Here is a 27129-nt window from a genome sequence, read left to right as displayed (position 1 = left end):
TAAAATTTACAATTTTACTCATTTCAAAACTGCACCGATTATTGATCTCATGTTGAAACTGGTTTAAAAAAGCTCTAGGAATGTCTGTTTATGCGCATATGGTCTCGACTTGGTTTTTAAAGTGCGATATAAACGGTCTCTCTCTTGCTTTTTGCTTTAATTACAATAAAAATTAGTATCTACCTTGTTAATTCAATGAAAAAAAATATATATATAAAATGGGAAAAGTTCTGAAACAATAAAGAAGTGTAGCTGTGGCCGTCTGAGCAGGAGGTGGCGTCTATGTGGAGCGTTTCTCCACGCCCTGCTTGATCCCCAACACCAGGTGGACGAACCAGTTGATCTGAACCATCCAGCCTTTCTCCCGGCAGATCTCGATCTGGTCCAGCAGGTGGCGCTGCGCTTCGTCCTCGCTGCGGCCGACCGTCAGCGCCTCGCGGATGTACTCGATGTCCTCTTTGCTGGTCAGCTGCGGCATCCCTGAACATCAAAGAAACAACTTTGATCTGAGTCTTAAAAAACGCTTTTTAAAAAACGATGGTGCGCTTTTGTTGTTTGGATGTTCAGAAGAATTCACGCATCTTCAACTTTTTCACTTTTTTGTTCCAGTCACAAATTTCAATAAATTTTTTGGAACTCTATATGGTAGGTTCTGCATAACTGTAGGCACTTTTATTCTGATTCAACAAATACATCACAGAGCATGCCACACTTTTCAGATTTTCATTTAAAGTGTAGAAGTCTGCGTTTGGATTTGTCACTTAAACCCCTTGCGGGGTAAAACTCAATCATTTTTCATGCATTTTCAAAAAGTTTTCTAACTTTTCCAGCACTGCTTTAGAGACAAAAACAATATAAATAAAAAAAATTAATTCCCGATTTTATATAATTTATTATTGTTATTAATTATTTTTGTTGTGGTAGTATTCCACATGCTACAGCAGCGATGAGGTAAACTAAAACAAAAATAGCAAAATTTAATATTTTTAAATGTCTAATTTAACAAAAAGAAAAATAAATAAATAAAATTCAAATAACTTTAATGTCTAAAATATAAGACAATCAATAAATCATTGAGCAATTAGCATTAATAAATATTAAATATAATAAACAAATCCTATTAAGGTAAATTACCTTCCTGCTCAAATTAAATGCTAACACACAAAATACAAAGAAAGTAAAAAAATGTCCTTGCTGAGTTTTCTGGCAGTTAGCGAATATAAATAATTTTGGTAATTCTAATCAACCAACAACAAGAAGTTCAGACAGTGAGAAAAATGTATGTCTCGTTATTAGGTGTATGAAACTATCTGGTTTCAACTGTAGGTAAGGTTTTCTAAATTTAGGCTTATAATGAAGCGTTAGCTTGCACTTCATGACAAACCTGTGGTGTGAAAATGTTTGCGGCTTACCGGTCATCAGCATCATGGAGAACAGAATGATGAGCAGGTTGGTGTGATGCCGCAGAGCGAGGTAAGCCTTCACACACACATCCTGCAGCGGCGTGGGAAAATGAAGAGCGGTCATTTTGTTTCTGACTGCATCCACAATTTAAAAAAAAAACAAACAAGTCTTGCACCTGGAACTTCTGGAAGTGGGGGCTGCTCTTCTTCCCCGACGTTCCCATGACGTATAGGAAGTCGGGCGTGAGAACGAAGGGAACCCACTCCTTGCTGATTCCCATGAAGCTCTTGTAGTTCCCCAGGATGTGACCAAAGTCGATGTGGAACAGGTTCCCTGCAGAAACCGTCCGCACATCCTTTCAGCTGCCCGGATTTTGATCATTTTTTAAAATGCAATATTATATTTAAACACAGACAGACTACCCGACTCTGTGATCATGATGTTGTCATTGTGGCGATCTCCGATTCCGAGGACGTAGGTGGCCACGCAGTATCCCCCACAGGAATACAGGAACCTCTCCACGGCCTGCTGGAACTACACACACACACAGACACACACAAAGCTTGAAAACATGCAGCCACATGCTGAGGCTGCATGTTGTGCCAGCTGTGTGTGTTGTGGCCTTACTTCCTTCCTGTCAGGAACTAAAGCTACTTCCTACTTCCTACTATTTGGTAAACAAACTTGCAGCAGGAAACGAAGCAACGCTCTGATTACATAACGCTACTGCTCAGTCCCTTCAGGATGTTACCATGTTTTTGTGATTGTTGTGCCCTGAAGCAACCGATTTTGCGCCATTTTGTTTGAAATGTTGTGTTAAAGTCAGTTTTTTTAAGCTTTTTGTTAGACTGCAAACACAAAACTGAATGTTTTGTTAGAAATTTTTCTTCTTGGGGAAAAATCAGCATACTGCATAAATAGTAAATGGAAGAAAAAAAATTATCCTCTCTTTAAAATAATTTACTTTTTGATTTTTATTTCAAAGCATAATTTCAGCGGTTGGAGGACTAGAACAGTTTAGGACTAGAAGTGACTCTTGTTTTCTTCTATGATGGAAGGTATTCATTTAGTTATATTTGCTCAGCAGTGCCCCTGCTGGTGGTTTTGTATTGTGCAGAAACATCCAGTTTGTGTTTGTGAAGGGCACCTTTTCCTCGCTGACACACTTGTCCCGCAGCCACTGGTAGAGGATTTCGTCCTTAAAGGCACCGGTGCTTCCGACGACGCTCTGCTGGATGGTAGCAATCGTGGTGGCATCTTTAACGATCTCAATCATTCCTACAGGGACAATAAAAGCCGAACGGAAAGTTATGGAAACAGACGACCAGCTGCAGGCTAACCCTACACAGGGAATTCTGCTCTATTGGAGGGAATCTGGGCATCACTTTGTGGCCATAAGTCCAAATTCACTTGTGTTCTGCAATAGGAAAATGATATGAAGAAAAAAAGAAAATCTAAAAAAGTTTCTGGAACTGCAAGTGGCTCTTTGGACATTCCACAAAGGCTCTTAATAACTTTGGTTACAAATTAAAGTTTTTAACTGTTTTTCAGTTTTCTTCCTGCAACATTTGCACTAAATTCCCACATGAAATGACACTTAAGTAGCAGCAGCAATATGTTGTTAGATCTGTTTACTTTGCCATTAGGTTGGAATCTATGTGATTTTTTTAAATATAAATATCCATCCTCTTCTTTGTTTACTTTTATTTTAAATACTACATATAGAGATAAAATGTCTAAAGTAGATATTTATCTAAAAAGATTTTTGTTCTCAAATGCTCATGTGACATTTGCGGTTCTAAACGAGTTTCAAATGGTTGTCCTGAGAGGCTGTAAAGGCTGCAAAACCCTGGTCTAGTCAAAGTCTAGACTTAAATCCGACTGAGATAAAGTGGAAGACTGAAAATCTCTCCAATGTGTCTGGATTAAAGGGACAACGTTCCTCATCTGATAGCACACATTAGATGGATTTATCCAGGTTATTGTTTTGTGACAACAAAATTTGAAAAAAAAAAAAGTGGGTGGGGGCGCTGTAGCGCAGATAAAGCATATAAGGGTGTAAGAGAGTGTAGCGGACCGATCTTGTTGCCGGTGGAGATGCAGCCGTACGGCAGGAGGCACAGATCCAGAGACTCCGTCTCCCAGATGGACTCCATGATGAGCAGAATCTGACAGGAGGAGCGGAGACGTGAGCGGACTTCCTGGAACCTCTGGCTGTGTGAACCAGTGCGAATGGCTGCCGACCCACCTGCAGGATGAGCATGTCCTGTCGCAGGTCATCCCCGTCCTTGAAGATGATGCCCACTGGGTCTTTGGACAGCGTGGTGGGGTCGGCCCGTTTGAACTGCAGCCACAGAGGCTTCTTCTTGGACGCCATCACCTTGCACTGCTCAATCTGCACATGCACAACAAAAAGCTGATTCGATGTTGGTCCTTATGGGTGCAGATGTGTGTGTGCGTGTGTTAGCGTGTGTGTGTGTGTGTGTGTGTGTGTGTGTGTGTGTGTGTGCGTGTGTGTGTGTGTCTCACCAGCAGAGTCCCAGCTCTCAGCCCGGGATCGTAAGGGACTCGGAAACTCTCCGGAAGGCCCGACAACTGCAAGGTCTCCAGTTTCTGACGCAGCTGGATCACAACTGACAATCACACAGCACACACACACATAGCTTCACAGGAAGTCTCACACTTAAAGTGACATTTTATGTGACAGAGCAACACAACTTAGAGCATATAGAGACGTTACAACATGACGTCAGATGCATGAGATCCCACCCCCAAGATCTCTACTAGGGCAAAAAACTGTTCACTGACAATGACCAGCTTTGGTTTTAACTGTCATCGATGTAACGTGCTAAATCTTAAATGTACACTTGATATATAAAAGAATATTGGCTACTAATTGTCAACACTCTGACAACTAGATAAGGTCAGGAAAAAGTTTAATTTCAAACAAAAGTAGCAAAGGAAAGGGAAAAAGGTCACGCTAGCTTGACTTTGACAATCTTAACATGCAGATGAGCTGCAGGATTCAGTGTGTTACAGATCATTACAGCAGAGGTTTAAATTAGCTAATCAACAATCACTTATTAATAATCACAAGATAAACATCAAGACTGAAAACATAAAACTGTAACAGACTGAATGTTCTGTTCCTTGTGTGGGAAATTTTTGCCTGTTGGTGTCAAAACCTGATACACAAGTGGAGCTGTTGTCAGCTCAGCTAGTTGCTATGGAAACAGGTCTGTGTGTAGCATAGCCGACACAGAGAGCAAGAAAAAAGGTAGATTTGATCAGTGGATTAGATCAGTTTCTCATGTAAGTATCGGCCAATCACCAATCTCCCAAATTTAACTGATTTTGGTGTTGTTGTTTTATCAGTTAAAGATTAAACAAAATACATTAAAGTTTGTTGTGATGCTTGCAAAACTTTAATAAAAGTGACTTTAATAAAATCTTCCTTATAAATATGTTAGAAGTGATTTCAGAGCCACGTGATGGACGCCGTCCTCCTCCTCACCTTGCTGTGTGACGTCGTATTTGTCAGCAGACATGGCTTTCATCTCACGCGTGACTTTCTGAAGGGCCTCAGTCATCTCCACCTGTAGAGAGTCAAGTTTATAAAAACTATACTCTGTGTCCAAAGAGATCAAAAAAACTGAAAACATCAACAGGAGGCTCTACCAGAAAAGGATGAGAAACAAGACGCTGTCAGAAATGGAACAAATACTCCAAATGACTTTTTTTTTTTTATCATAACACTCTGCTAACTGATGATCATTTGTGATTATTGAATGTAGAGGGGAGACTCTTCACCTGCTTCCTGAAGTCCTGCAGCATGTTCTCCCCGCAGCCTCTGAGGTAGGCCTCCAGCAACACGGCGTACCTCTGCTGGTAGTGCATGGACTGGGCGATCTCACTCCGCAGGAACCAGAACAGAAAATGGCCGATGCGCTTACTCTGAGGAGAGGAAGAAATGATTAGAAATATCTGAAAAAAGAACAAGGGAAACACAAGTTTATTTAAGGATACGTGTCGATTTTACACTAGAAATATCATAGGGGTTTTTTTTAATCCCATGTACATTTTCACTTCCTTGTAACCAAAGTGCATGGTTCCTGAAGTCTGGTGGCTCATTTAGATGCAGCTTTGCTAACATACGTTTTTTTTCTTTTTCTCCTTATTATGTTATAACAGGGGTGCACTAATTGCAGTTTTCTAGCCAATCATCAATCTTTAAAAAGCCTGATCTGCTGATTCTGATTTTTTTGTCTGGAAAAACGAGACAGTGGCTGATTTCCAGACCTTTGCAGAGGTAGATACGATCAGAGAATAAGATCAGCCTCACATGTATTGGCCAATTTACGTCTCCCAAATGAATGAAATTATGGCCGATTTATCTAGTCATAATACTAGCAGCAGCGTATGAAGTGTAAACAACTCTTGTTGTTGTGGAGCTTACCCTCAATGCTCTCTTCAGCAGGAACCTGACCAGGGCACTGTCATGGTATGGCTCAAACTTTACCGCCTGCAGGAGAAGACGGACACACAAACATGTCTGTCTGTCACAATGCACCGGTTTTCTTTTATTCACATTTATATGCTCAACAATTACCAACTGTAACCATAGAAACTATGCCAAAACACCTAACCTAGATAGCTTGAAACCAACTAAGATTAAATCGAGACAGATTATTTTTAGGTTTTGATCATCCTGCTGCTCCCTTTAAAGGCAGATGACAGAAACCAGAAAATGAATTCACAATTGAATTAAAAAAAGTTGATATATCTGTAAAAATGTTTCTAAACTGCCAAAAGTTATTCTGTTTGCAGATGACACAAGTGTATTTTGTGGTAAAAATAATTTAAATCAATAACTACACAACAATGGAAGAAGAGTTTTATGTAAGTTAAAGAATTTGTTTGACATAATAATAGGACTGAAAACCTACAGAGCTGTTTTAGGCCTTCAAAGGTTGTAACAGATTATGGTTTTTGTTAGAAAATTAACGAAGATTAAAAAAAAAAAAGAAATCCACTGTATAAATAATAGCCTACAGCGAAGGAAAGTTAAATCAAGTGACTTAAGCAGTATATCCTGAAAACAAACCGCTCCAACAAACGCATAAACAGACTTTTAGCTTGTCAGAAAGAACAGATACAGAAATGCATTTCTGCATTATTTGGACAACAGAGCAGAGGACATGCTTGGCAGTCAAGGAAAATAACCTTATACCTGCTGTGAAGCACGGAAGTGCAAGTATCATGGTTTGGGAACACTTGGTGAAACACAAGCTGTTGTTGTGTTCTGGTTTTTTTCCTTTTTTGGTGTTCAGCTGTAATAAAGCCACTTTCTATTGTCTAAAAATAAATAAAAACAAGATGAGAGCTGAACATGTAAATATTTCTCTTGAACAAACTGAATATTTCCTAGTATTTCTATAACTTCCCACATTAGTAGAAGCAAAACAAGTAAAACAAAGCTCATATCCATCTGACCCTCCTGTGCTCTGACATATATAGCAAACATAAAAGTGTTTTTATAAGTGATAAACAACCGCAGCTCATAAAGAGGCTGGATTATTATGTCATAAAAGTCATTCTGTTGACTTTCAACCAGGAAGTGGCATTATTTCCCGACCAGTCCACAACCTGCACAAAGTTAGTGTTGAGTATCGTCTGTTGAGCTGTTAGCATGTCATGATAGCCTTTAGTCAGAAGATTCTTTAGTAATTTTTTTGTTTTTGTGAGACTGACTGCTACTAGAGGTCTTTCCTGTCCACAGCATCAGCCTCCCAATGATATGAGTTTATTCAGGATAAATAAAGTATTTCTGAACAGAACTGAAACAAATTTGACTGTAGCAATGAAGGAAGTGAAAACACAGAGCCTATTGTGCTCACCTGGTGGAATTTGTAGGGTGAGCTGAGGATGTAAGGTCAAATATTGGGAGCAGTTTAAGTTGAAATTCCACCTCTTGAACGGCTTCCTTAAGAAACTTGTAGTAGTGGGGAACAAAAATGCTTTCCTTCACATTAAAACGTACTTATTTTTCCACATTAAACGTCTGTGTTTTCAGTCCCGTTCTGTTATTCAGCAGTAATCTAAGATTAGACTTTGCGGCGTTCGAAAATAGATCAGACAGGATGACGTGAGGCTGCCTGCTGAGTCAGTCCCACACATTTCCAGAGCGCTTAATCCCTCAATATCAGTATTTATATAAATATTCAGTACTAATCCTCCATCGGTGATTAAAATGCACAGCATGCAGAGATGAAGTCTCATTTTCCTATCCAAGCAAAGGGCCCTTTGTTGGCCTCAGCTGATGCTTGTTGCTCATGCAAAGCTGAGCGCAGAGTCGACTATGGAAACACAGCGAGGAGAAGCATGAGGCATGAGTCAGCTGTTTCCACTGGCTGGTGAGCTGGGACCGAGACATGAGGAGCCTTCAGTGAAATGAACAGCAGCTCAGTTAGTTCATTTATTAACTCTGACCAGAACCACATTTAGAGTTCATATTTCAGACACACCCGTCTGAAGGACCAGCATTAACAGTACTTGGTATGAACAGCAGCTGCTGCTTTCACCGAATTGGTTTAATGATTATGGATTGATTATTATTATTAGTGCAAATGGCTACCTATGTGTTGTTGTAGCTGTGTTTCCAGAATAGGATCCATTCATGTTCTTCATGTTGAAACTTCAGAGATTTTAAAGGTAAGATACAAAACAGTGGCAAAAAGAGAGAGAAAGATAGAGAGAATGAGGGAATAAAAGATAAGACAGAATGAAAGAATAAATGAAAGAAAGAAAGAAAGAAAAGGGGCAGAAAGGGAATAAGGAAAATAAGAAAGGAAATAAAAGAGGAAGGAGGAAAGGAAGGAAGGAAAAAAGGGAGGAAGGAAGGAAAAAAGGGATGGAGGGAGGAAGGAAGTGAGGAAGAAAACATGTATCAAAGAAAGGAACGGAGGGAGGAAAAAGGCATCAAGCAAAGAAGGAAGGAAGAATCACGCCTTTGATCCCATAGACTTGCTCTATGTAGAACATTGACAGATGAACAGAAACTAATTTCCTCTGAAAAAGTGACGGGACCACAAACCTCCTTCATCTCCTAAAGTTTAGACTCTAATGTAACACGGGTTTTCAGACATTACTTATTTCAAACTGTCCATCTGCAGCTTCAGGTTAGCTGTAATGCCTGTTAACAGATAAACAGAAACATGAGATAAGACCCACCTGGACCAGCTGGAGGAGATACCGGAGGACGTCATCGTCCTCCAGCGTCTCCAGCTTCCGCACGGCCATGGATCGGACCTGGGCGTCCGAGTAGTGGCAGTCTAGTAGCTGCATTGCCAGACCAACATCCAGACCACTGAGGAGCAGCAACGTGCCAGCAGGTCAACACAACATCAACACTACAAACGGAGATGTATACTGCCGTGTCGACTTTACCTGGTGTCCCATGCATTGCTACGATCCAACAGGCGATGAGTAGCCAGGACGTCTTCCTGTTTCCCCCATCTGACTGAGCCCAGCAACTTTGGGTAAGCCCTGAGCATGATTATTGAATAAATTAAGCAAAAAGAAAAATATATAGTATAATGTTATTGGGAAGTAAAACGAGTACCTCGGATCACGCATGCACTCATGCCTGAAGTGCCACAGCAGCTCCTTGTCCTCTGGACTCAACGGATGTAAGGGGTCGGTGGACACGATTGCCGCAAACTGCTTCTTCAGGTGGTTGGGCATTTCTCTCTGACCTCTCTCCCCTCCGTCGCCCTCCTCACTGCCGGCCCCACAGTCCCTGCCCACTTCCCTGCTCTTGGGCAGCACCACCGGGTAGCAGTACTTGTCCAACAAGATGGCGATGGCCATGGAGGAGGCCTTGTCCGGGTTGGTGGCTGACGTGAGCTTGTCTGCGTTGATGCTGCTGCTGCTCTCCTCGCTCTTTTCGGGCATCTTCCACATGTGGAGGATGAACTCGCCCTGGCGTAGGAGGGAGCGGTGGTCGATCAGGAGCAGGTTGACGTAGTACAGGAGGCGGTTCTTGGTCTTTCCTGAAAGGCAGACAAAGAGCTGCGATGATATAGGGTTCCCTCGTTGATGGCGGCAAATGGCACTGATCGCAAATGACGGAATGGCGGCATCTCAAGAGCGTGTAAAGCTGAAAGATGAGGACGTCCTGGGACCTTTGTTTCAATGTTCTTTTGCTAATGAAGTACAGTGTGAAGCAACTTAAGCGAAGGGAGAAAGACAGAGGACTCTTTTTCTGGCTATGGACAATGGTAGGTAGCACAAGCTAGCACCAAGTTACCTTGCCAAGTTCCCGCTCGGCAATCAGTTTGGTAAAAATCCTGATTCGTCGATGCTCTATAGTTCATTTTCCAATTTGGAAAAGCCTGTGAATGAATTAAATCTCCTGTTGAGCCATGGTGAGAAACACTGTCACATACAGCTAGTACAGTCACTCCATCAGTTCTGTGTCATCTACAACAGTTCTTCATCTTGAGTTTATTTGCTGTTGGGAAATAACTATCAGTAGGCATTAAGTTGTACGTCTTTATAACATGAATCAGTCGATCACAAGCAAAATCAGCTGTTCAGGTACACAGATGTTTCCCCAAAAACACATCTTCTTTGTCCGAGACTAAAATGGCCGAGGTGCGCTGTTCTAAATTTAATAGCTTGACTCATTGGCAATCAGTGCTGAAACTGGATTTTACCTTCAAGGGTGGAGCTTCCTGATGTGTTGTCATGGTAGGAGCTTTTGGAGTTGGGGGTTTGGGGTTGCTTCCCACAGATCACCTGGATTTAGTGAAAGTGTTTCAGAGCTAGCCAAGCGACCCCATTTTAACCAAACACGACAAAATCTAGAAAACAGTAATGAAGGTAACCAGATGTACCTGCAGGTTGAGGCGTGCCCCTTTAGGGAGGTCCTTGATCTTTATGTTGAACTCCAGCCAGCAGTTCCACAGCACTTCTTCGTTAAACGTCTTGGAAGTTGTTCTTTCCTAAAAGAGTTCACTGATGTCATTTAGGGTTTTAATGCAGTTACTGCTCATAACTTCACGAAAAAAAAACCCTTAATGGTCCCTTTAAGAGTCAGCTGCCTTACATCCAGGATTCAAATGATGTTTACAGGAATCGGAGGACAATGCTGGCCTGTATTCATGCTGTCAGCCACAGTGTTTATTGTCTTCACACCGCATCCGAAATGAATAAGCTGATCATGCAAATTCAGAATAGTTTAACAGGATTTATGGTGGTTTATGGTTTCCAGGGAAGATGTAGCAGGAAACTGTGTGTGAACTCAACTTTTGTCACAGCAGCAGGTTTTTGGTATATGGAGAATGCCTGTGCATTCATAACGTATTATAGGCAATGTATTTTGTGGTGATTTTGTGAGACGATTCTGGTCACTGCCATACACAATTCCATTCGATTCTCATCTAATTCAGTGCTCTGTCTAGAATTTCTCCCATTGACTTGGATTCCTCCAATAGAATTTCAATCGGGCCAATCAGTAAATCAGAAGTTTTGAATGATGACATTGATTTCCTGCTCTGTTTTAGAGTAATAGTCTGCTTTCAGTGCACAAAATTTCTCATAATTATACCGTTGAACATAAATCACAGCCAAATGTTAGCAATTGGGTAAAAATTCAAACTTCGACACAGTCAACCGCTGTAATAGTGGAAATATTATTTAAGGAGTTGTTTTTGCCAAAGGATTTTGGCACCTCTCTAGGTCAAACTGACCTGACTCCTTTCCTTCCATTTGCGTACAAAGCGCAAACGGAACCAAAAAATGACTTGGAAACGATTGCTGGTTGACAGATAAGACCAACAATCCAAGATAAATTGTCCTATTCAGCAATTCTGAAATGGAGCAGATGTTGAGTTCATGAGGTCTCAAATATTTTAAAGGCCGTCCAATACACACTTAGTATAAGGCACGCCAGAATCTTTACGCAAATCAAGAGTAACAACACCATTGGTTGAAACTTTCCAAACTCACATCAGTAAAGATGAGAGTGTATAAAAAAGGGTGATGTTAAGAATACTGGGAGATTTTTTGTTGAGACTTTGGAAGATATTTGAGTATTGAACTGATGAAATTGTAATGAAGAATCCGTGGTAGTGTAATAAATCTCCGGCTCGTCTATGGCCTAGCAGCAAGAACTACGTCTCTGTGTGTTATTTCTTTTACTTATATATTTAAGAGTTTAGCCACCTTTCAATTCTCCAATACCGCTCAATAGTTTTTCAATAGCCGAAGTCCCAGACCCTCTGGATGAAGCAAAGCATAGAACAAAAAGCTGCTTTTTTTTTTTTTTTTTTTTTTAAACCAGGCTACTGATGAACATATACAATATAGTTGATCATTTTCTTTGTAAAAACATCCTTCCACATTTGTGTTGGTCACATGAATTCCTAGTAAAATACTTTGAGGTTTGTGGTTGTTATGTGGCAACATGTGAAAAAGTCTCTCTAGTGTGTATGGGAGGCTCAACGTTCAATGTGTCCAACCTGAGCCAGAAGCTGCTGCCCATGGAAGATGCTGGCCTCGATGAACACCATAAACTCTGGGACTTTGGGGAGCGACGGGATGTCGATTCCAAGCACTTTGACTCTGAACTTCCTGTTGCAGTCCCACATGGAGATGGTGAACACTCGCTCATGGTCTTTCTCAGCAATGGTTAGCTGTTCATGGGTGCCTGTGATAAACCTCTAGAGTTTAATTCAGCTCACATCTGAGTAGAAATAAATAAACAGCTGCGTTTCAAATTGTAACCTGCGACTCCTGTGCAGTCATCTACTTGGGCCCAGTCCTCCCGCTGGACCAGATCCAGCTCCGGGTCAGGAGGAGTCTCCAGAACCAGGTGGATCTCCTCTCCATTCTTGAGGGACTGACGGATCCAGTTGAAGCTCTGCAGGGCTTTCTCTCCATACAAATACTCCTCTCTTAACGCAAGACAGAAACAACAATAACCAACTCCAACCTGACCACACCGACCCCAGCGTGAAGTTTCCCAGGGAGTTTCCACACACTGCATACCTGCCACACACACGCAACACAAAGTCCTCGTCGCTCAAGTGTTCAGGGATTCCCAACAAAACCCTTTTATTGGCCGTTTTTGCAAAGAAGCTCGCCAATACCTAAAAAACAGGGGAAAGACAGAAATGCTACAGGAAATGATATATTTATCAAACAGGAAGTGGTGCATGGTTCATGAGCTATATTTATCAACCTGTGAAGGCGTATCATCAATGGAGACTTTGATAGTCTGGCTGGAGGTGCTGACATGGATCACAACCAGGATGTAACCATTATTAACCTGAGAGAATGAAGGAGGAGAACAGGGTGGAGATAAAGGCATAATTTTGTTTGTCAGAAGGAAATATGAAGAAAATTATTGATATTAGATATGATATGTTGTTCCTAAATCACCAAGAATCATTGATTCTGGAAGGAAAACACATTCTGACTGCCAGAAAAGCATTCATGCAGGGTGCAGAATGAGCGACGCACATCACAAACTATTTCAGAGCAGCACCACTCGAAGCTGCAGGCTGCCCACATGAAACAGGAAAATGAGATGGAGTCGTGCTGCAGCGCTGCTTTAAAGGTGTCACCACAAATCGCAGGTCATGAGTGAGCATTCCTCCTTCACTGTGGGCATGGAGTGGGAAGTGAGCACTTCTTAGCTGACGGAGGTGGTTGGTTGGTTGGAAAATATCACATTTGCAGTTGAAGAATCCAAAACAAATTTAATTTGTAGTGTTCTAAATTCTTTTTTCCTCTCAGTAATCACGGGTGGTCAGTCGGGTGAAGAAGGGGTTCTGGAAGTGAACACACCTTGGAGAGAAGGTGTTCGGGCAGCGGCTTCCGGGTGACCCAAGGGTCCATGGAGTAAAGGTTGGGGTCCCGATCCGACAGCTCGATGCGTCGTGGCGTCAGCAGCTTCCGGCGGGTGAATTCCAGCTCGTCGTCGTGGACGTTGCTAACGTCAGTCACGTCGTAGCCAATCAGGTAGTTGAGGTAACGCTGGTACTGCTGAGACTCGTCTGTGGGCTGCGGCCGCGGCACCAGCTGGATTCGACCCACGTCTTTCTTTAGAGCTATTGAAATGAAAAAAAAAAAAAAACAAGACACCTGAAGTTCCTACCAGCACAGTTTAGTTGTCATACAGTAGGATTCTGTGGAGTAGTTCAAAGAAGCTACATATGCTAAGCTAAAGCCAACAATGTCCTAAACAAATCACAACTGGTATTAAAACTCTTAGAAAATCCTTTTTTTTTTTTCTTTACCCTTTACAAGAATGTTCACAGTCAAAGATGGCCTCTACTGGACTTCGTGGTGTTAAATAGACAGTTACTCATGTTTGGATGTTTGTAGAGAGAAACTAGAGTCCTTCAAGTTTTACAAGGTATAAAGCATAGCGCATACGAAATAATGCAACTTTTTCCTTAAGTTTTACTTACGCACAATTTTTACGGAGTTGTACCATTATATCTACAAGCCATGTTAAAAATGAAAGCAGGAGAAAATGAAGAGAGAGCCCTTGTGCTAACTGGGTTGACTGAAGATATATGGCAGAATGTAGCTCTTCTTTTGTTCCTATTCTGTGGAACCACATGCAGTTATGCATTAGAAGATCTCCTTTATTGTGCAATGACAGGGAAAAAATGTGTTTATAACACGGTTTTATTAACACACCTTGAGACTTTTGCTCTTAATTCTATTAGTGTTTTATTGTTCCTATTATTTTGTTTTTGTCCTTTCCATATTTTGAATGTTTATTGTTTTTGTCTGTACAGCAATTTATTGCAGCTATTGTTGTTTTAAAGAACTTTATAAGTAAAGTAGTAAACAGCAGTTAGTTTCTTTTCACCATGAGAACATTTCCATTGTTCTCCAACATGGATGCTGTCTACTGCAGGTGGGATACTGCACTCCATACAGTCAGAATACGTGTTTAGAACAAATCTCAGTCATGATAGAAATAGTTTCTGGCTCCAAGAGGCAACCAGTACCTCTCCAGTAGCGAATACAGTCCAGTGTTTGGAAGACCTGGTGCTTGTCGTAGATCTCGCACACAGTGCCTTTCTTCTGATAGAGGAGGATGCAGTGATCAGGACAGAAGCGCTGGTAGAAGTCGGGACAGAGGTTTAAAGACACCGCCTTCATCCAAACTTGGGCTTTCACCTGGAAAAACGACAAAACGGGCAAAACATGTTTCATTCGTTCGCTGGAGTTAAAGTGAAAAAAAAAAGAAAAGAAAAAGAAATCCCTGAGCATCCCCAACCTGTTCCACAGTCCAGTTCCCGGCCACCTCTAGCAGCAGAGAGTCGGGGCTGCTCCCACCCCGCGCCACTGTGGGCAGCACAAACTCAACGCTGATCTGATCCATGGAGGTGGAGGAGGCAGAGGTGATGGCTTTCTTCCTCCTCCTCCTGCGGCTCTCTTCCCGTGCCACTTCGCGCTCTTCGTCGCTCACCTGGATCTGCTGTCTGTCCATTGCCTAGCTTGGACACAACGCACGCAGTTAATCATTACCTGTAATCATGCAAACACCTTGTTGCCACGGGACGCAAAGATCTGATCTGTCTGTAGCCAAAATCTGGACTCGAGTGGCAGATCGACTGGAGTGAGCAACGATGAACACTCAAATTATTATTCAGGCACGATGGCAGAAATTGTCGGACCAAAGCTTCGGTTTTGTGGTTAAATTTAGCATTTGCTGCAGGCGTGTTCTGCGCGATCCCACATGAGTGTCTCCGTCAGCTGGAACCTTACAAACAACTCTCACACACATTAAATGTGTGTTTTTGTATCAAAAAGGCAGCGAGTCAACCCAGAGTCATAACATTTCCACCACCATGCTTCCACTAATGTTGTGAGTTAAACAAGATTGTGGTTAACGTGGCCAGAGGATTCTACAGTGCCTTCAAACTGCTCGAAATACGGCTTTCTAACCTGGCCAAGGTTTAAAGAGCAGAGGCAAAAGCAAGTAAGGAGGATTAGCAGAACTTATGGACAACTAATGATGTCATCCAGAATATAATAATGTGGAATGTGGTCTCTGCTGCCTGGATATTGAGCTGTTTTATCATGACAGTCATGAAACTGTCGTATAGTAACATTTTTCAGTCAGAAGCCTCTTTAGATGTGTTGCAAGACTGACTGCTACCAGAGATCAGGACTTTTAGGGACATGTGCAACAACAACAAAAAAAAAAAAGAATGTTTGTGCTACACCATTCAGTCCCATCTAGGCTGAAACAAAGATGAAGTTCTCACTAAGATCGACTCTTAGTTTCTATTAAAATGTCTTGTGGATTACGTGGATTTATTTTTGTCTTGAACCTATTAATGGGAATAATTGTGATAATAAATGAAGGAGTGATGAATGCATGCATTTTAAGACTGTTTTTAAAAAGACATTTAGATAATGTAGAAAAAGGAATTATTTCAGGAAGTTTTCACAGGCACTTGATCTGAAACTTTAATGTATTTTTATAGTTTTGAGAGTATGATCATTCAATAAGCCAAAAATATAATGTCTATGTTATCTGGTAATATGCAAATATGGTGAAAGCTTAGTGAGTTTTCATGTTTTTACTCCATTAAAAAAATGGGTTACTATAAACAACTCTTCGGTTTGTATTGGAGGGAATTTAAACAAACCGTAACTTCAGCATTATGTTTAGTCCATAATGACTTTATTTTGATAGAAATTATCAATTCGGGTAGTGGAGCCCTGAAGGACTCATTCCAAAACTGTTCACCCTACACTAAATGCGAAGAAGTTTTTGGAGTTTCCCTTCTGTTTCTTTCTGCATCAGCAGAGGAAGCTTTGAAAAGCAGGAAGCAAAAGTCAAACAGCATGGATGGACTAGAATAGCTCTCTGTCAGCTGTTTTGGGTCCGACGCACTTTTAAGTGTAGACTAGAGGACTACAGCAGCTAAGAGTAACAGCGCAGAGAGGTAAAAACAAGAGATAAAACAAACGGGGGAAAAAACGCAGCCACCATAGGAGTGAGTTACAGCAGCAGGTTGTGGTGTAACGGTACAGCAGGAAGCAGAGAGGCGTGTGTGGCTACACACACACACACACACACACACACACACACACATAAAGCTTTTAATAAGGACTCACCAAGGAACGCAGAAGGCAACCAACCCCGGAGCTGTCGACGAAGAATTCGGCATTTATGCTAAATAACGAGACCCGGAAACATTAAATAAAATGAGGGTTTTCTGGAGTTTGTGCTCAGGAACTGCTGGGAGGAAATGCTGCGCCTCCACAAGTCTACCAGAACTTGTCAAACTCGCCGGCAAAGTTTTCTCTAAACTGAACAGCAACCCGCAACTTCCGCTTTGTCTTCAAACTAAAACACGGCTGTACAGGAAGTGAATCACACTGCGCGTGCATGTTTGAAGAAGCTGCTATTCTTCAAGTAATTAAACTAACTACATAAATAAAAATATTGAATACTAACAGTAAATATAGTTTATCACTTTAAAACAATGCACCTTTCTAAACAATAACAATACTAATAATACGACTAATAATACTAGTACTACTACTACTACTACTACTACTACTAATAATAATAATAATAATAATAATAATAATAATAATAATAATAATAATACATTTTCTAAATATTAATTAAGTATAAACCTGGCATTATCTTGTCTTGTACTGTTTGATAACGTTGGTGCTGCTGGGTACTTTAAATGTGAGTTTACTTCTCTCTTGTGGCTGCATAAAGTATTGCTGAAACAATTTTGAGAACTCAAACCGGAAAAGAAGCGAATAAGCGATTTCCATCTGAAGCTTTTTTCTCTCCGTCTCACAACATAATGTAGTCTATTTGTATAAATTAAATATATTTATATTTTTTTATTTTTGTTTTTAGATTGATGTTTATTTTCGGCATATCACTGACAAGTTTGGGAATAAATAAACTGAATGATGTAAATGTTGCACACTGCCACTGAATAGTACCAAACTACGACCAGTAGAGTGCAGTAAAAACTCACTTCCCTCCAGGACAATACTAAACTGTAATCTTAACACGAACAGTGGAGTTTTTGTGGCCTGGTCTTTACGGCAAAGTATTATTTGACGTGTAAAGCCAATGGGTACACCGAAAATGACCAAATAAAATATATAAAAGAGCGAAGTGTTTAGTATTTCTTACTTTAACCATCTTTTATCAAAACCAACCCAACCCATATGTTTTAGAGAGCGCAAGCTCACACTTGGCTGGCCAATGAGAAACGCCAACACCAAAGATTGACACCATGTCTGACCAATAGGGTAACTAGAACATTATGTTTACAACAACCCCCCTTTTCCCTACAAGGCGACTGTTTTGGTGAGTTGAGAAAAGTTCATTGAAGTCTTTGACGGCTTTTAAATCGCTGAATTTGAGAAGACGTTACAGAGTTGAGCATATATATATCTAAACTCAGAACAGGAGTAAAAATACGAAGCTGTCAGCGCTCGTTTTTTGCTGTAAATGCAGTTTCGCAGCTCGCTCCCGTAAAGCTTTCATTGTTGACGTTGTTTTGTTGTACTGCGTTTTACGCAATAGGACGTCTGAGCCATTTAACTCGACCTAGTCATTGTTTCACCTTCCGAAAATTACTCTCGACCTGAGTTAGTCTGCCTCAGTTCCGAATGTATCGCCTTTGTTCTTGTTCTTTTTTATCGACGTGACAGTGTTTCACTGTACTTTCCTTTGAAGTTGTACAAAACGTAAAGACTTCGACATTTGTGGCGTTTTTTTTTTTTTGACAACGGGCAGTATTCCGCCATTCTGCTCGCCAAAATACCTTTATCCGAATTTATTACATTGGTTTCCACTTGTAATTTAAAGTGTATATTCTCCGTCCTTCTCTGTACTGAATGAATGGACTTTAAATGCGCATGCGTGCTGGACCTGGACGTTTATAAACAAGGCATCGTCACAGGACAATAGTGATGTAATAGGTAAAAGTGAAACAAGTTCGATTTTGTTCTGAAAGTGAACAATCGGTCCACAATGAAGTGATTTATATTATTGTAAATATATATCGATGTGGCTCTTATGTCACTTAAACCATAAATAAACACTAAGACTGATGCCAGTATATTTTATGTGGTTGAATCCATTATAAACCTGTTATAAACTCTGTGTTTCAGTTACATCATGGTTTGGGAGGTGAAAAATCCACCTCTTCCATCAAGCGACTCCCATGATTGCAACATGCAACAGGCTGACCATCAGACTCAATACACAGGTAGCTAACCAATTAGTAGCTTATTGCATTTTGAGTCAATGTCAAAAACACAGTATTTATTCTTCCAAAAAATTTACTTTATTTCAAACAATTAACATTTAAAAAAAAGATTTTGAACACAACACAAAAAGTAATAGCAGATTATATTAAACAAAAAATAATTTAATGTCAAAAAAATATTTCTGCATGTCAGTCAAACTTTATTTGATGAAGCTGGGTAAATGACATAACTGGACAAATTGAAAAGGAAAATTGGGGGAATATTTGTCAAATTTAGAGGCGATATGAATAAAAATTCTGGAACTAGAATGAAGAAAATCTAGATGAACACTATAAATTAAAGAAATGAAGAATAAACAAAGTCATTGAGGTTTTTTTATGATGACATCTAAAGTAAAAGGTGAATTAGATACAATTACTAGATTTCAATGAAAACCCAGGTTGAAAGTATCCGTTTTTAATCTGCTTTTAAAAACATCAATGCTGAAGACCCGAGGCTTCCAGGCAGCCTCGGGTCTTCAGTGAGTAATAAATGAATGACACCTCACAGTAAAGTTTAGCTTCAACTTTAGGTACCAACAAGACACCTTTCCCAGAAGACTTTAGAAATCTGGAAGGAAACCAGTGAAAAAGACTCATTAATACTCAGTTCCATGAGCTGCTCTAATCCTCAGCTTTCTTTTCACTGTTTCCTTCAGGAAGAATGAGCGCTGACGGGGACCAGGCTCTTGATCCGCTACGCTGTGACGAACACTTCCTCTCCTCCCCCGGCATCCCCACCAGCGACAGCTTCATGGAATATGGTAGCTAACATATAAGCAGCAACCATAGCTGCTTCTTTTTTGTTGTTATTGTTTTTTTGGGGGTTTTTTTTTTGACTAATTCAAATGTGTGGCTTGCTCACCCAGACGACCTGCCAGACCTCCAGGAGGTTCGGGAGGAACTAACGGCGGCGCCCGTTTACCAGGTGGAGGTTGGTGTGTCGCACCAGGAGTGGCCTCAGCCTCCAGAGACGCTCTGGCTCACACAGCTGGCTCACATCGCCACGGGGCCCCAGAGCCCGCTTCTACAGGACCTGCCTCACAGCAGGTGGGCGCTCAGCTCCACACCGGAAATAGGAACTTATTCTACGAGTAGCAACACACCTGAACCACAACAGGAGCACTAATAAACTAATAACTAATTCTTCAGGCAGTAAACCACTATCACCAAGCCTTTCATGCCAAATGGTGGGACTTTTCCAATCTGATAAGTTATCCACACTTAATTGTCACTTTCTGAGTGTCAAAATGTTTTATGATCTGCAGCTGAACAGTGAGCAGCTATTTATACACGCCATAATGAATAGAGTATTTTTTGGCACTCTTTATGAGGAACACAAGCTGGTATGGTGTTCCGGCAAAAGCAGAGTCTTTGCAGGTTTCACCAACAAACTGACCTTCTGATTTTTGTTATTCTATTGTAAAATGTTTTTTGTTTTTGTTTTTTTTAAATCAGTCCACTTCAAGTAGATGAAACAGTTGGAAACATCCTCTAATGTATGGTGGCACTTTAGATTTAGTAGATTCTTTGGAGAACATCTTTTAAAACATGATAACTACATCATGTGAATCAGAGCGCCGTTGTTCTTAGACTGTGTGGTTGGACATTTTTAGCTCCTCTGCAGTCTGCATCCCCAGCACCAGCAGTGATCTACACACCTACGCCCGTCCTCCACCTACTCTCCCGATCAGCTCGTCGCCCTCTAGAGTTCACAGCAGGGAGCGACATCGCAGCAGGGTAAAGCCAGGCTTTACTTATGTTTTGTAATAGAAATCCTTATTCTTTGTTGTGATTGGTGCTAATTGTGCCTGATGGCTGTTTTGTATTTGCAGACGAGCAGTGAGTGTGGCTCTGCCGTATCAACCAGGTCCTCCCTGTCTGATGATGAGGACATGGGCTGGAGTTTCTCCTGTCCACCCACAGTCTGGCATTGCTTTCTAAAAGGTAGATCTCTGAACAGAACAATCTTGGAGGAAAGGGTGTGATCTTCAAAAAGGATTTAAAGTTTAACCCAAGGAAGTTGGGACTGAAAATGTCTGGAGTTAGGAAAAAGTAATTAGGTATTCTACATTCGATTTCCCCTTTTCCTTCCTGTGATTGTGTCAATGACTGTGATGTTCCTGTATGTGCACAAAGTGAGCACACAAACAAACTTGCATTTCCCTGAACTAAAGTGATACAGACTGAACGTTTTTGCTCCTCCAATCAGGAACTCGCCTGCGTTTTCACAGCGGCTCATGTGTGGACTGGCAGGATGTTGAGGACATGGGGTCTGGTGAAGAAGACCGTGCCGATGAAGAGCGCTCAAGATTCCTGAAGGTACAACAGCTGTCATAGGCACCTCTCTGAATTATTATTAACTCCATTATCTGTAGGTTTTTCTGCCAGTACATCAAATTAGATGCAGAGAGAGAAGAGGTATGGAATACCATGTCATAGTCCAGCATATTCAGGATGGAATCTCCACTCCTTTTTGGATTCTCACAAACAGGGTTAAACCCAAATGCCTGACATTGTGTCATACTACAAACATCGGTACAAGCACTTCTATGTTTAGTTCTTGTATCAGTGTTTTTCAGTCCCCCAATCAATAGACTATGTGTGATGGCAGTAGCTCCACCCTAGCTGTACCGTACCATTCTACTATGGACTTACAACTGAAGTGGGCCCAGGAATGGTGTGATATGGTTTGGTTGTATGAGCCACTTTTACAATGCAAACAAATTAGCTTACCAAACCGTACTGACCCATACCGTACCGCTCAGTAGAAACGAGGCACAAAATGCATGGAACATCTTGTCTTGTACAGAGTTATGGCTCTGAGGGCCTGCAGCTGGTTGAGCACGAAGAAACTGTGTCCTGTGGTCAGGCCGTCTTGCAGCTAATCTTTGACCCCGGCGTATTCGGACATACGCCAATCACGGCCCGGTGCCAACTGGATCACCCTTTCTACGTCAAAAACAAAGGTACCAGCGCGGGTGACGAGCAGTACCAGTAGTGTCTACCAAAGACATAATTATTCAAGCTCTTTCCCTTCTCTCAGGATGGTCCTCGTTTTACCCAAGCTTGACTGTGGTGCATTATGGGATACCGTGCTATGAAATGGAAGTGGGCGATATGTGCCTGCCTCCTGGACACCGGGATGCTAAGCATACGGATGACTCCCTCGTGTTTGACACATTTAGAAGGTAAAGCAGACTTTCATATTTTGGCATTTTGCAGTCTACTTTTGGGGTGAACTTCTTCTGTGAGTTTAAAGGGGCTTTGGCAAGAGCAGTAAAACAACATTCTGCTACTTAGCATTAGCATTGACTGGCCAATTAGAGAGCTTCTCCTTCCTCTTCTTCTGAAAGTGTGCTTCTTTTGCAGTTATGACTTCACTCCTCTGGACTCCTCCGCTGTTTACCTGCTGAGCAGCATGGCCAGACGCCGACATGCCTCACAGTCCAGTGGGGGCGCCGTTTCTCCCGACAGAGACACAATGCGAGGTCTTGTAATTCTTAATGTTTTAAGATTAGGCCCAACTTTTAACTCAGACATGCTGACATAATGATTTCTTTCACACAATGAAATGAGAAACTGTTTATTGTCCGACACACTTCAGACAGCCACAGTCCCAGCCATTCCCTCTCCAAACATCCAAAGCCAGCTAATGCTAAAGCGCAAGCTAGCGGCAGTGCCACGCCCAACAAGTGCAAGCGGCCAATGAATGCCTTCATGCTGTTCGCCAAGAAGTTCAGAGTGGAGTACACGCAGATGTATCCCGGCAAGGATAACAGGTAGGCGGAGTCACATGACTTTATTTTAACATGGAGGTTCACAAAAATTCTTATGCCTGCAGACTTCACCCTCAGCTCGGTATTTTCTGGGTTTCATTGCATTTTATTGAGGGGTAACAGACTAAAAGGGCGAGGGGCAATTGCGAGGTCTGTCACTACACTTTTCAGATTTTTATTTGGAAAAACAAAATAAAATAAATTCCCTTCTACGCTCTACTCTGTGCTGGTCCTGATGAAACACATTCAAGTTTGTGGCAGCAACATGTGAAAGCTACAAGTTAGAGATGCTTTGAATAGGCCCCGCATGTGGTCATGCGTGTGCGTCTGTGCCGCAGAGCGATCAGCGTCCTCCTGGGCGAGCAGTGGAAGAAAATGCGAAGCGAGGAACGCCGCATGTTCACCCAGCAGGCCAAGGCGCTCGCCGACGAGCAGAAGAGGCTCAACCCCGATTGCTGGAAGCGCAAAAGAACCAACTCTGTAAGGCCACTCCCATACTCACAGCGCCACCTGATGCTTGGCTGACCTACGTCTGATTCACCTCTTGTGTTCTTTTTTCCAACCCCCCCTCCCAACAGAGCTGCCAAGGAAATCAAAGCTGAACTCACAAAGGCATGTAGGAGAACACACAGTCTGGGAAAAAAGGATTCAGCACCACATCCTGTGTTGAGCTTATGTGTTTATGGGATTTTCACCGATCTCAGGACAAAGTAAACACTCACAGCTGCTCTCGCCTCGAAGCATGTTTTAAAAAAAAAAAAAAAAGTTATCGTTCCTACAGATGGGTGTGGCGTCTCCCAGAACCGCAGGTTTTAAATCTCAGTGGCGTTCATCAATTCACAAAATGTGATCTTATGAAAACAGAGAGACTGTGGGTATTCTCAGCGTCTCTCTTTATGCTTGAACCAGGTGGAGGTTGTGGTGCTGTAGTGTTTTAGCCAAAGCAGTGTAGCCAATTTCTCTTAAAATTTATGCCATAAAATAGGATATATGCAATTTATTTTCTTGCCTGTACTATTTGTATTTAAACTATGTTTTATTGCACACAATTATATGATATGTATGTAGCGTTAGCTTATTTTAGCCTTGTTTTACTGCAGCTTTAGTGCATAATATTCATCTACTAAACAAATTTTCACCAAATGTAGCATTAATTCATTAATACTTAAAGGGATAGCTCGGGATTTTTAATCCAAGGTCCTGCTGGAGAGTAGGAAGCAGTTAATATCTTACCTACAGCAGATAACACGCTTCATTTAGTGTGAGACAACACTAGCTGAGCTCAGAGGCTAATGCTAATGTCTAGTCTAAGAGGGGCCAAAACGAAGGCCTAGAACAACTCCAGTCTCAAAAGGCCCTTGAACATGTAGTCTATCTTTCCACTGATTGGCTGTTTAAAGAACCTGGTTATTATTTACATTGATAATTGGTCTTTGATGCAGTGCGCCACCTATTATCGTCCTGTATGAAACACAGCATTTCGGCTGACAGTAAACATGTGATATAAAAGTAAAACAGAATAAACAACTATACCATATTATAGTTTTTTTAATGGAAAGTTATTGTATTGTAGTGTTAATTTTTGAAAGTACATTTTAAATTAGCTTTAGCCATAGCATTTTAGTCATATTCAGGTCATTTTAGTTTGGCTGTAGCTTTACTCAACTAAATCTTACCATAAAAATCATGAACTACAAGATGAAGAGGCAAGACATTAACTGCTCATAACGCTTCAACAACCCTGAACTGTCTCCTTAAGGTTTTCGTATGAAAGGCAACGTGTGTAGTTTTTTTTTTTTATGTAAATGAGCAACAGTTCTGTTTGAACTCATCAAACATTACGAAGCACGTCTTTAAGAACACATAGAGTGCATTTCTCTTTTTGTCAAACATCTGCAGGGCCAGACTTTAAAGCCACGCTTCAAACATAAGAGCGCTGGTGCAGAAAATGAGCAAAACTGCCATTAAATCCTACAGGGGACCTTCAAAAGAAATGCTTTACTTCTCTCTGGCTTTTATTTTGATAGAGGGAACAGAAGGTTGAATTTCCTAAAGGAAGTGAAACCAAAAATTCATTTGACTTGATTGCCTCAGTAGTTAACTGAATGTGATCACAAAATGTGCCTTTGGTTTTAATCCACATGATTACAGCTCATGTGTTTAGCTGTAATCAAAGCTCATTTGTGTAAAATAGAAGGCAGATCATCTTAAGCAGTTCTTCATTAGGATTTGTGTCACTCCGATCTGTTTGGGGGTATTTTAAACCTCCACAGATAATGTTGTATCTTTTATTTTTAAATGTTCGAACCAAAATCACAGCGACACCACCCATTTACATCAAGTCCAGCTTCACCTTTTATTCTGTTTGAATTCCTGTGAGTGATTTTTGTATTTTGTATATTTCTAGTCACTGCCAGGAAATTCCAGTGAGCTCTTTGTATGAGGCATAAAAAACAGCTGGATTTACATGCACCCCTTAAAGAACTTTTTTTTTTTTTTTTTTTTACAGAAATTGAAACCAGAGGATGATTCTTATTTACATTCGCTTTGCCTGAATTTGCAATTTATAGTGCAGAATGAGTCATCTAAATAAATAAATAAACATAAAAGCTACTAAAATATTCACTCATCAGCCCAACCCCTTATGGAATTTGATTTAATTTGGAAAAAAAAAATCTTTTTATACCTTGAAAACCTAGTTATGCAATGGTTGATTAGAGAAGTAAAAAGCTAGCTTTAGCTTTCCACTTTATTCACGTTGTGTCCACAGTACAAACCTAGGTGTATATTTTAATCGAAACAGACTTATTGTTTAAAACTAAAACTCTGTATTTTTTCATTATCTTTTAGAAGACATTTTACAGTTGGGTTCTGTTAACTTCAGCAACATTTGTAATTTCAAATAAGCTTAGTTTTTTTTTTTGGCAGCTAAAGCTAACGGCTAATCAGATTAGGCCAAGATGGAAGCAGATTTGTCAAATATCACTTCATCCACAGAATCTTATAAATCTTTAAGCTGACATTTTTAAACAAGCATACTAAGTGAATGCAGTTTTACTTTTTTTATTTGTAGCTGAGACAAAACTAATTCTAATTGATTGGTTTTAGCGTCACAAACGGCGTTTGTGTTGCCGTGTGCCTGTTAGTCGCTCCATCTTCTCTATCTCTCTGTCACTCAATGGCTTTTTTCACTAATTTTCCATTTTAATCAGTCACTTCGTCAGTATCCGTCTCTGTCTAGGATGCCATTCTGTTTATATTTGTTTAAAAAAAAAAGTATATTTGTGAAAATAATATTTTAGAAAATAAAATAATTGTTCTAAAAATAAGATATTTGCTTTAGAACACATTTCGTCCTTTACATTTTTGTATAATGACAAAACCTTTTTGCTAGAGCACTTTTATACACAGAGACAATTCAGGCTCTTAAAAACCTGCATTAAATAGCATTTATTAAACCGTAAATCTTAAAATATTTTTGACTTGATAGGAACTCCTTTAGAGGGTGTATGTAAATCCACTTCCCACGCAGAATGTGACGGCATTCATCCTCTCGCCGCACAGTAAGGGTCATTCTTAATGCACTTTATACACTTTATCTTCCGAGACTGCTACAGTATGTGTCATGACAAATATTAAGATTATTATAGAGAAAACTATATTTTTGTGGTTTGAATTCATCTTTAACTTCTTGTGTTGGATTATCTGACGTTTTGTTCAAGCCGTGGCGTCACGTACAGCTCAATCCGGAGGAGATGATGTCATGTAGTTCATGAGTAAAAATAAAAAGCATGACAAACCCACCGTTTGTGGCTGTTTTTTTTCGTGTTTAAGACGATTAAGTCCAGAAACTTTTATATTTTAAATCAGTTTAAAAGTACTACAGACCTTTTATTGCAATGGAAAATGGTAAGTACAACATCTTTTCACAACGGTGTTTCTCTAAAAACTGACTGAATTTTAATTGGATTTCTTATTTATTGGAAACACCACAGCTGCGAAATCGTTTGTTCGACGTCAGCGGAATATTGACAAAGTTTTGCTCTCGCAGCTGGTGTAGATTAAAACTGACAATATGTAAAACAAAAGATAAATCTGAGACAAAACTGTTGAAACAAATCTTTTTAATTTTATGGTTTGACATAAACACTTCCCCAGTTTTTAGCTGGAGGTCAAAGGTAAAAGACACGAAGCTGCTACAATAAACAAGAGGGATAAAAACGTACTCCAGAACATTCCATTAAAACTATAGTCATAATCAACATTTCCAGGCTAAGTTTATCAAATAGAATCCACAAGTATGCTCTTGGAAATGGCTAGAAAAATCAGCTTGTATAGTAAAATAGAAAACTATATAAAGGTACAGTATAAACATACAGTAATTTGGCCTTGAAAGGGGTATTTACATGCAGAAGGTGAAACGGATCAGGATCACAGTCTGTTGAGCTCGATGTAACATCAGTGACTTTCCTGCATCTTTACAAAACTGCAACAGTCGTAGCAGGTTTCCGAGGGAACGGCTGGAATTATTAGTTTTCTTTTTGTTTTTTTGTGGGTTTTTTTTTTTTTTTTTTTTTTTTTTTCTTGAAAAAAAAAAAAAAAAAAATTTGTTCTAA

The 27129-nt window shown here is 40.5% G+C and overlaps 2 protein-coding genes across 4 annotated transcripts; one reads left to right on the top strand and one right to left on the bottom strand.

Annotated features, from left to right (window-relative positions):
- Positions 1 to 16768, bottom strand: pik3cg (phosphatidylinositol-4,5-bisphosphate 3-kinase, catalytic subunit gamma). 2 transcript variants are annotated; one of them, XM_015030574.1, is made up of 24 exons: positions 16561 to 16768; positions 14708 to 14927; positions 14436 to 14607; positions 13258 to 13520; positions 12650 to 12736; positions 12457 to 12557; positions 12193 to 12362; positions 11928 to 12115; positions 10302 to 10409; positions 10122 to 10203; positions 9026 to 9455; positions 8851 to 8949; positions 8635 to 8770; positions 5861 to 5926; positions 5215 to 5358; positions 4919 to 5000; positions 3934 to 4037; positions 3653 to 3799; positions 3482 to 3572; positions 2552 to 2682; positions 1827 to 1938; positions 1580 to 1737; positions 1413 to 1494; positions 1 to 480 (listed from the first exon to the last, which is right to left on the bottom strand). In XM_015030574.1, exons 2-24 carry the CDS (start codon positions 14918 to 14920, stop codon positions 281 to 283), a joined length of 3366 nt encoding a protein of 1121 aa, XP_014886060.1. In that variant the 5' UTR covers positions 14921 to 14927; positions 16561 to 16768; the 3' UTR covers positions 1 to 280. The 2 variants fall into 2 exon arrangements, with proteins under 2 accessions (XP_014886060.1, XP_014886059.1); XM_015030573.1 differs by having other exon boundaries at positions 14708 to 14923.
- A 930-nt stretch (positions 16769 to 17698) lies between these two features.
- Positions 17699 to 26314, top strand: LOC106946324 (HMG box-containing protein 1-like). Of its 2 annotated transcripts, none has more exons than XM_015030571.1 (13): positions 17699 to 17788; positions 18598 to 18695; positions 19394 to 19498; positions 19604 to 19784; positions 20351 to 20474; positions 20570 to 20681; positions 20947 to 21056; positions 21547 to 21703; positions 21781 to 21925; positions 22107 to 22225; positions 22342 to 22516; positions 22852 to 22993; positions 23092 to 26314. In XM_015030571.1, exons 1-13 carry the CDS (start codon positions 17745 to 17747, stop codon positions 23113 to 23115), a joined length of 1536 nt encoding a protein of 511 aa, XP_014886057.1. In that variant the 5' UTR covers positions 17699 to 17744; the 3' UTR covers positions 23116 to 26314. The 2 variants fall into 2 exon arrangements, with proteins under 2 accessions (XP_014886057.1, XP_014886058.1); XM_015030572.1 differs by lacking the exon at positions 17699 to 17788 and adding an exon at positions 17839 to 18405.
- The last annotated feature ends 815 nt before the right edge of the window (positions 26315 to 27129 follow it).

This window comes from Poecilia latipinna, unplaced genomic scaffold, assembly GCF_001443285.1.
Source record: "Poecilia latipinna isolate Pla-1442-1.1 unplaced genomic scaffold, P_latipinna-1.0 Scaffold186, whole genome shotgun sequence".
Classification (NCBI taxonomy): Eukaryota; Metazoa; Chordata; class Actinopteri; order Cyprinodontiformes; family Poeciliidae; genus Poecilia; species Poecilia latipinna.
The sequence above is the reverse complement of the archived record's forward strand: the minus strand, read 5'-3'. Positions and strand labels throughout refer to the sequence as shown.

Coding starts and splice junctions, on each gene's coding strand:
- pik3cg (XM_015030574.1), bottom strand. CDS start 14,920: ATGGACAGACAGCAGATCCAGGTGAGCGACGAAGAGCGCGAAGTGGCA. Junction 4,038..4,918: donor ATACGACGTCACACAGCAAG/GTGAGGAGGAGG, acceptor TGTGATTGTCAG/TTGTGATCCAGCTGCGTCAG. Junction 3,800..3,933: donor TGAGAGCTGGGACTCTGCTG/GTGAGACACACA, acceptor GTGCATGTGCAG/ATTGAGCAGTGCAAGGTGAT.
- LOC106946324 (XM_015030571.1), top strand. CDS start 17,745: ATGTTTACAACAACCCCCCTTTTCCCTACAAGGCGACTGTTTTG. Junction 18,696..19,393: donor CCATCAGACTCAATACACAG/GTAGCTAACCAA, acceptor TGTTTCCTTCAG/GAAGAATGAGCGCTGACGGG. Junction 21,057..21,546: donor AGCGCTCAAGATTCCTGAAG/GTACAACAGCTG, acceptor TGTCTTGTACAG/AGTTATGGCTCTGAGGGCCT.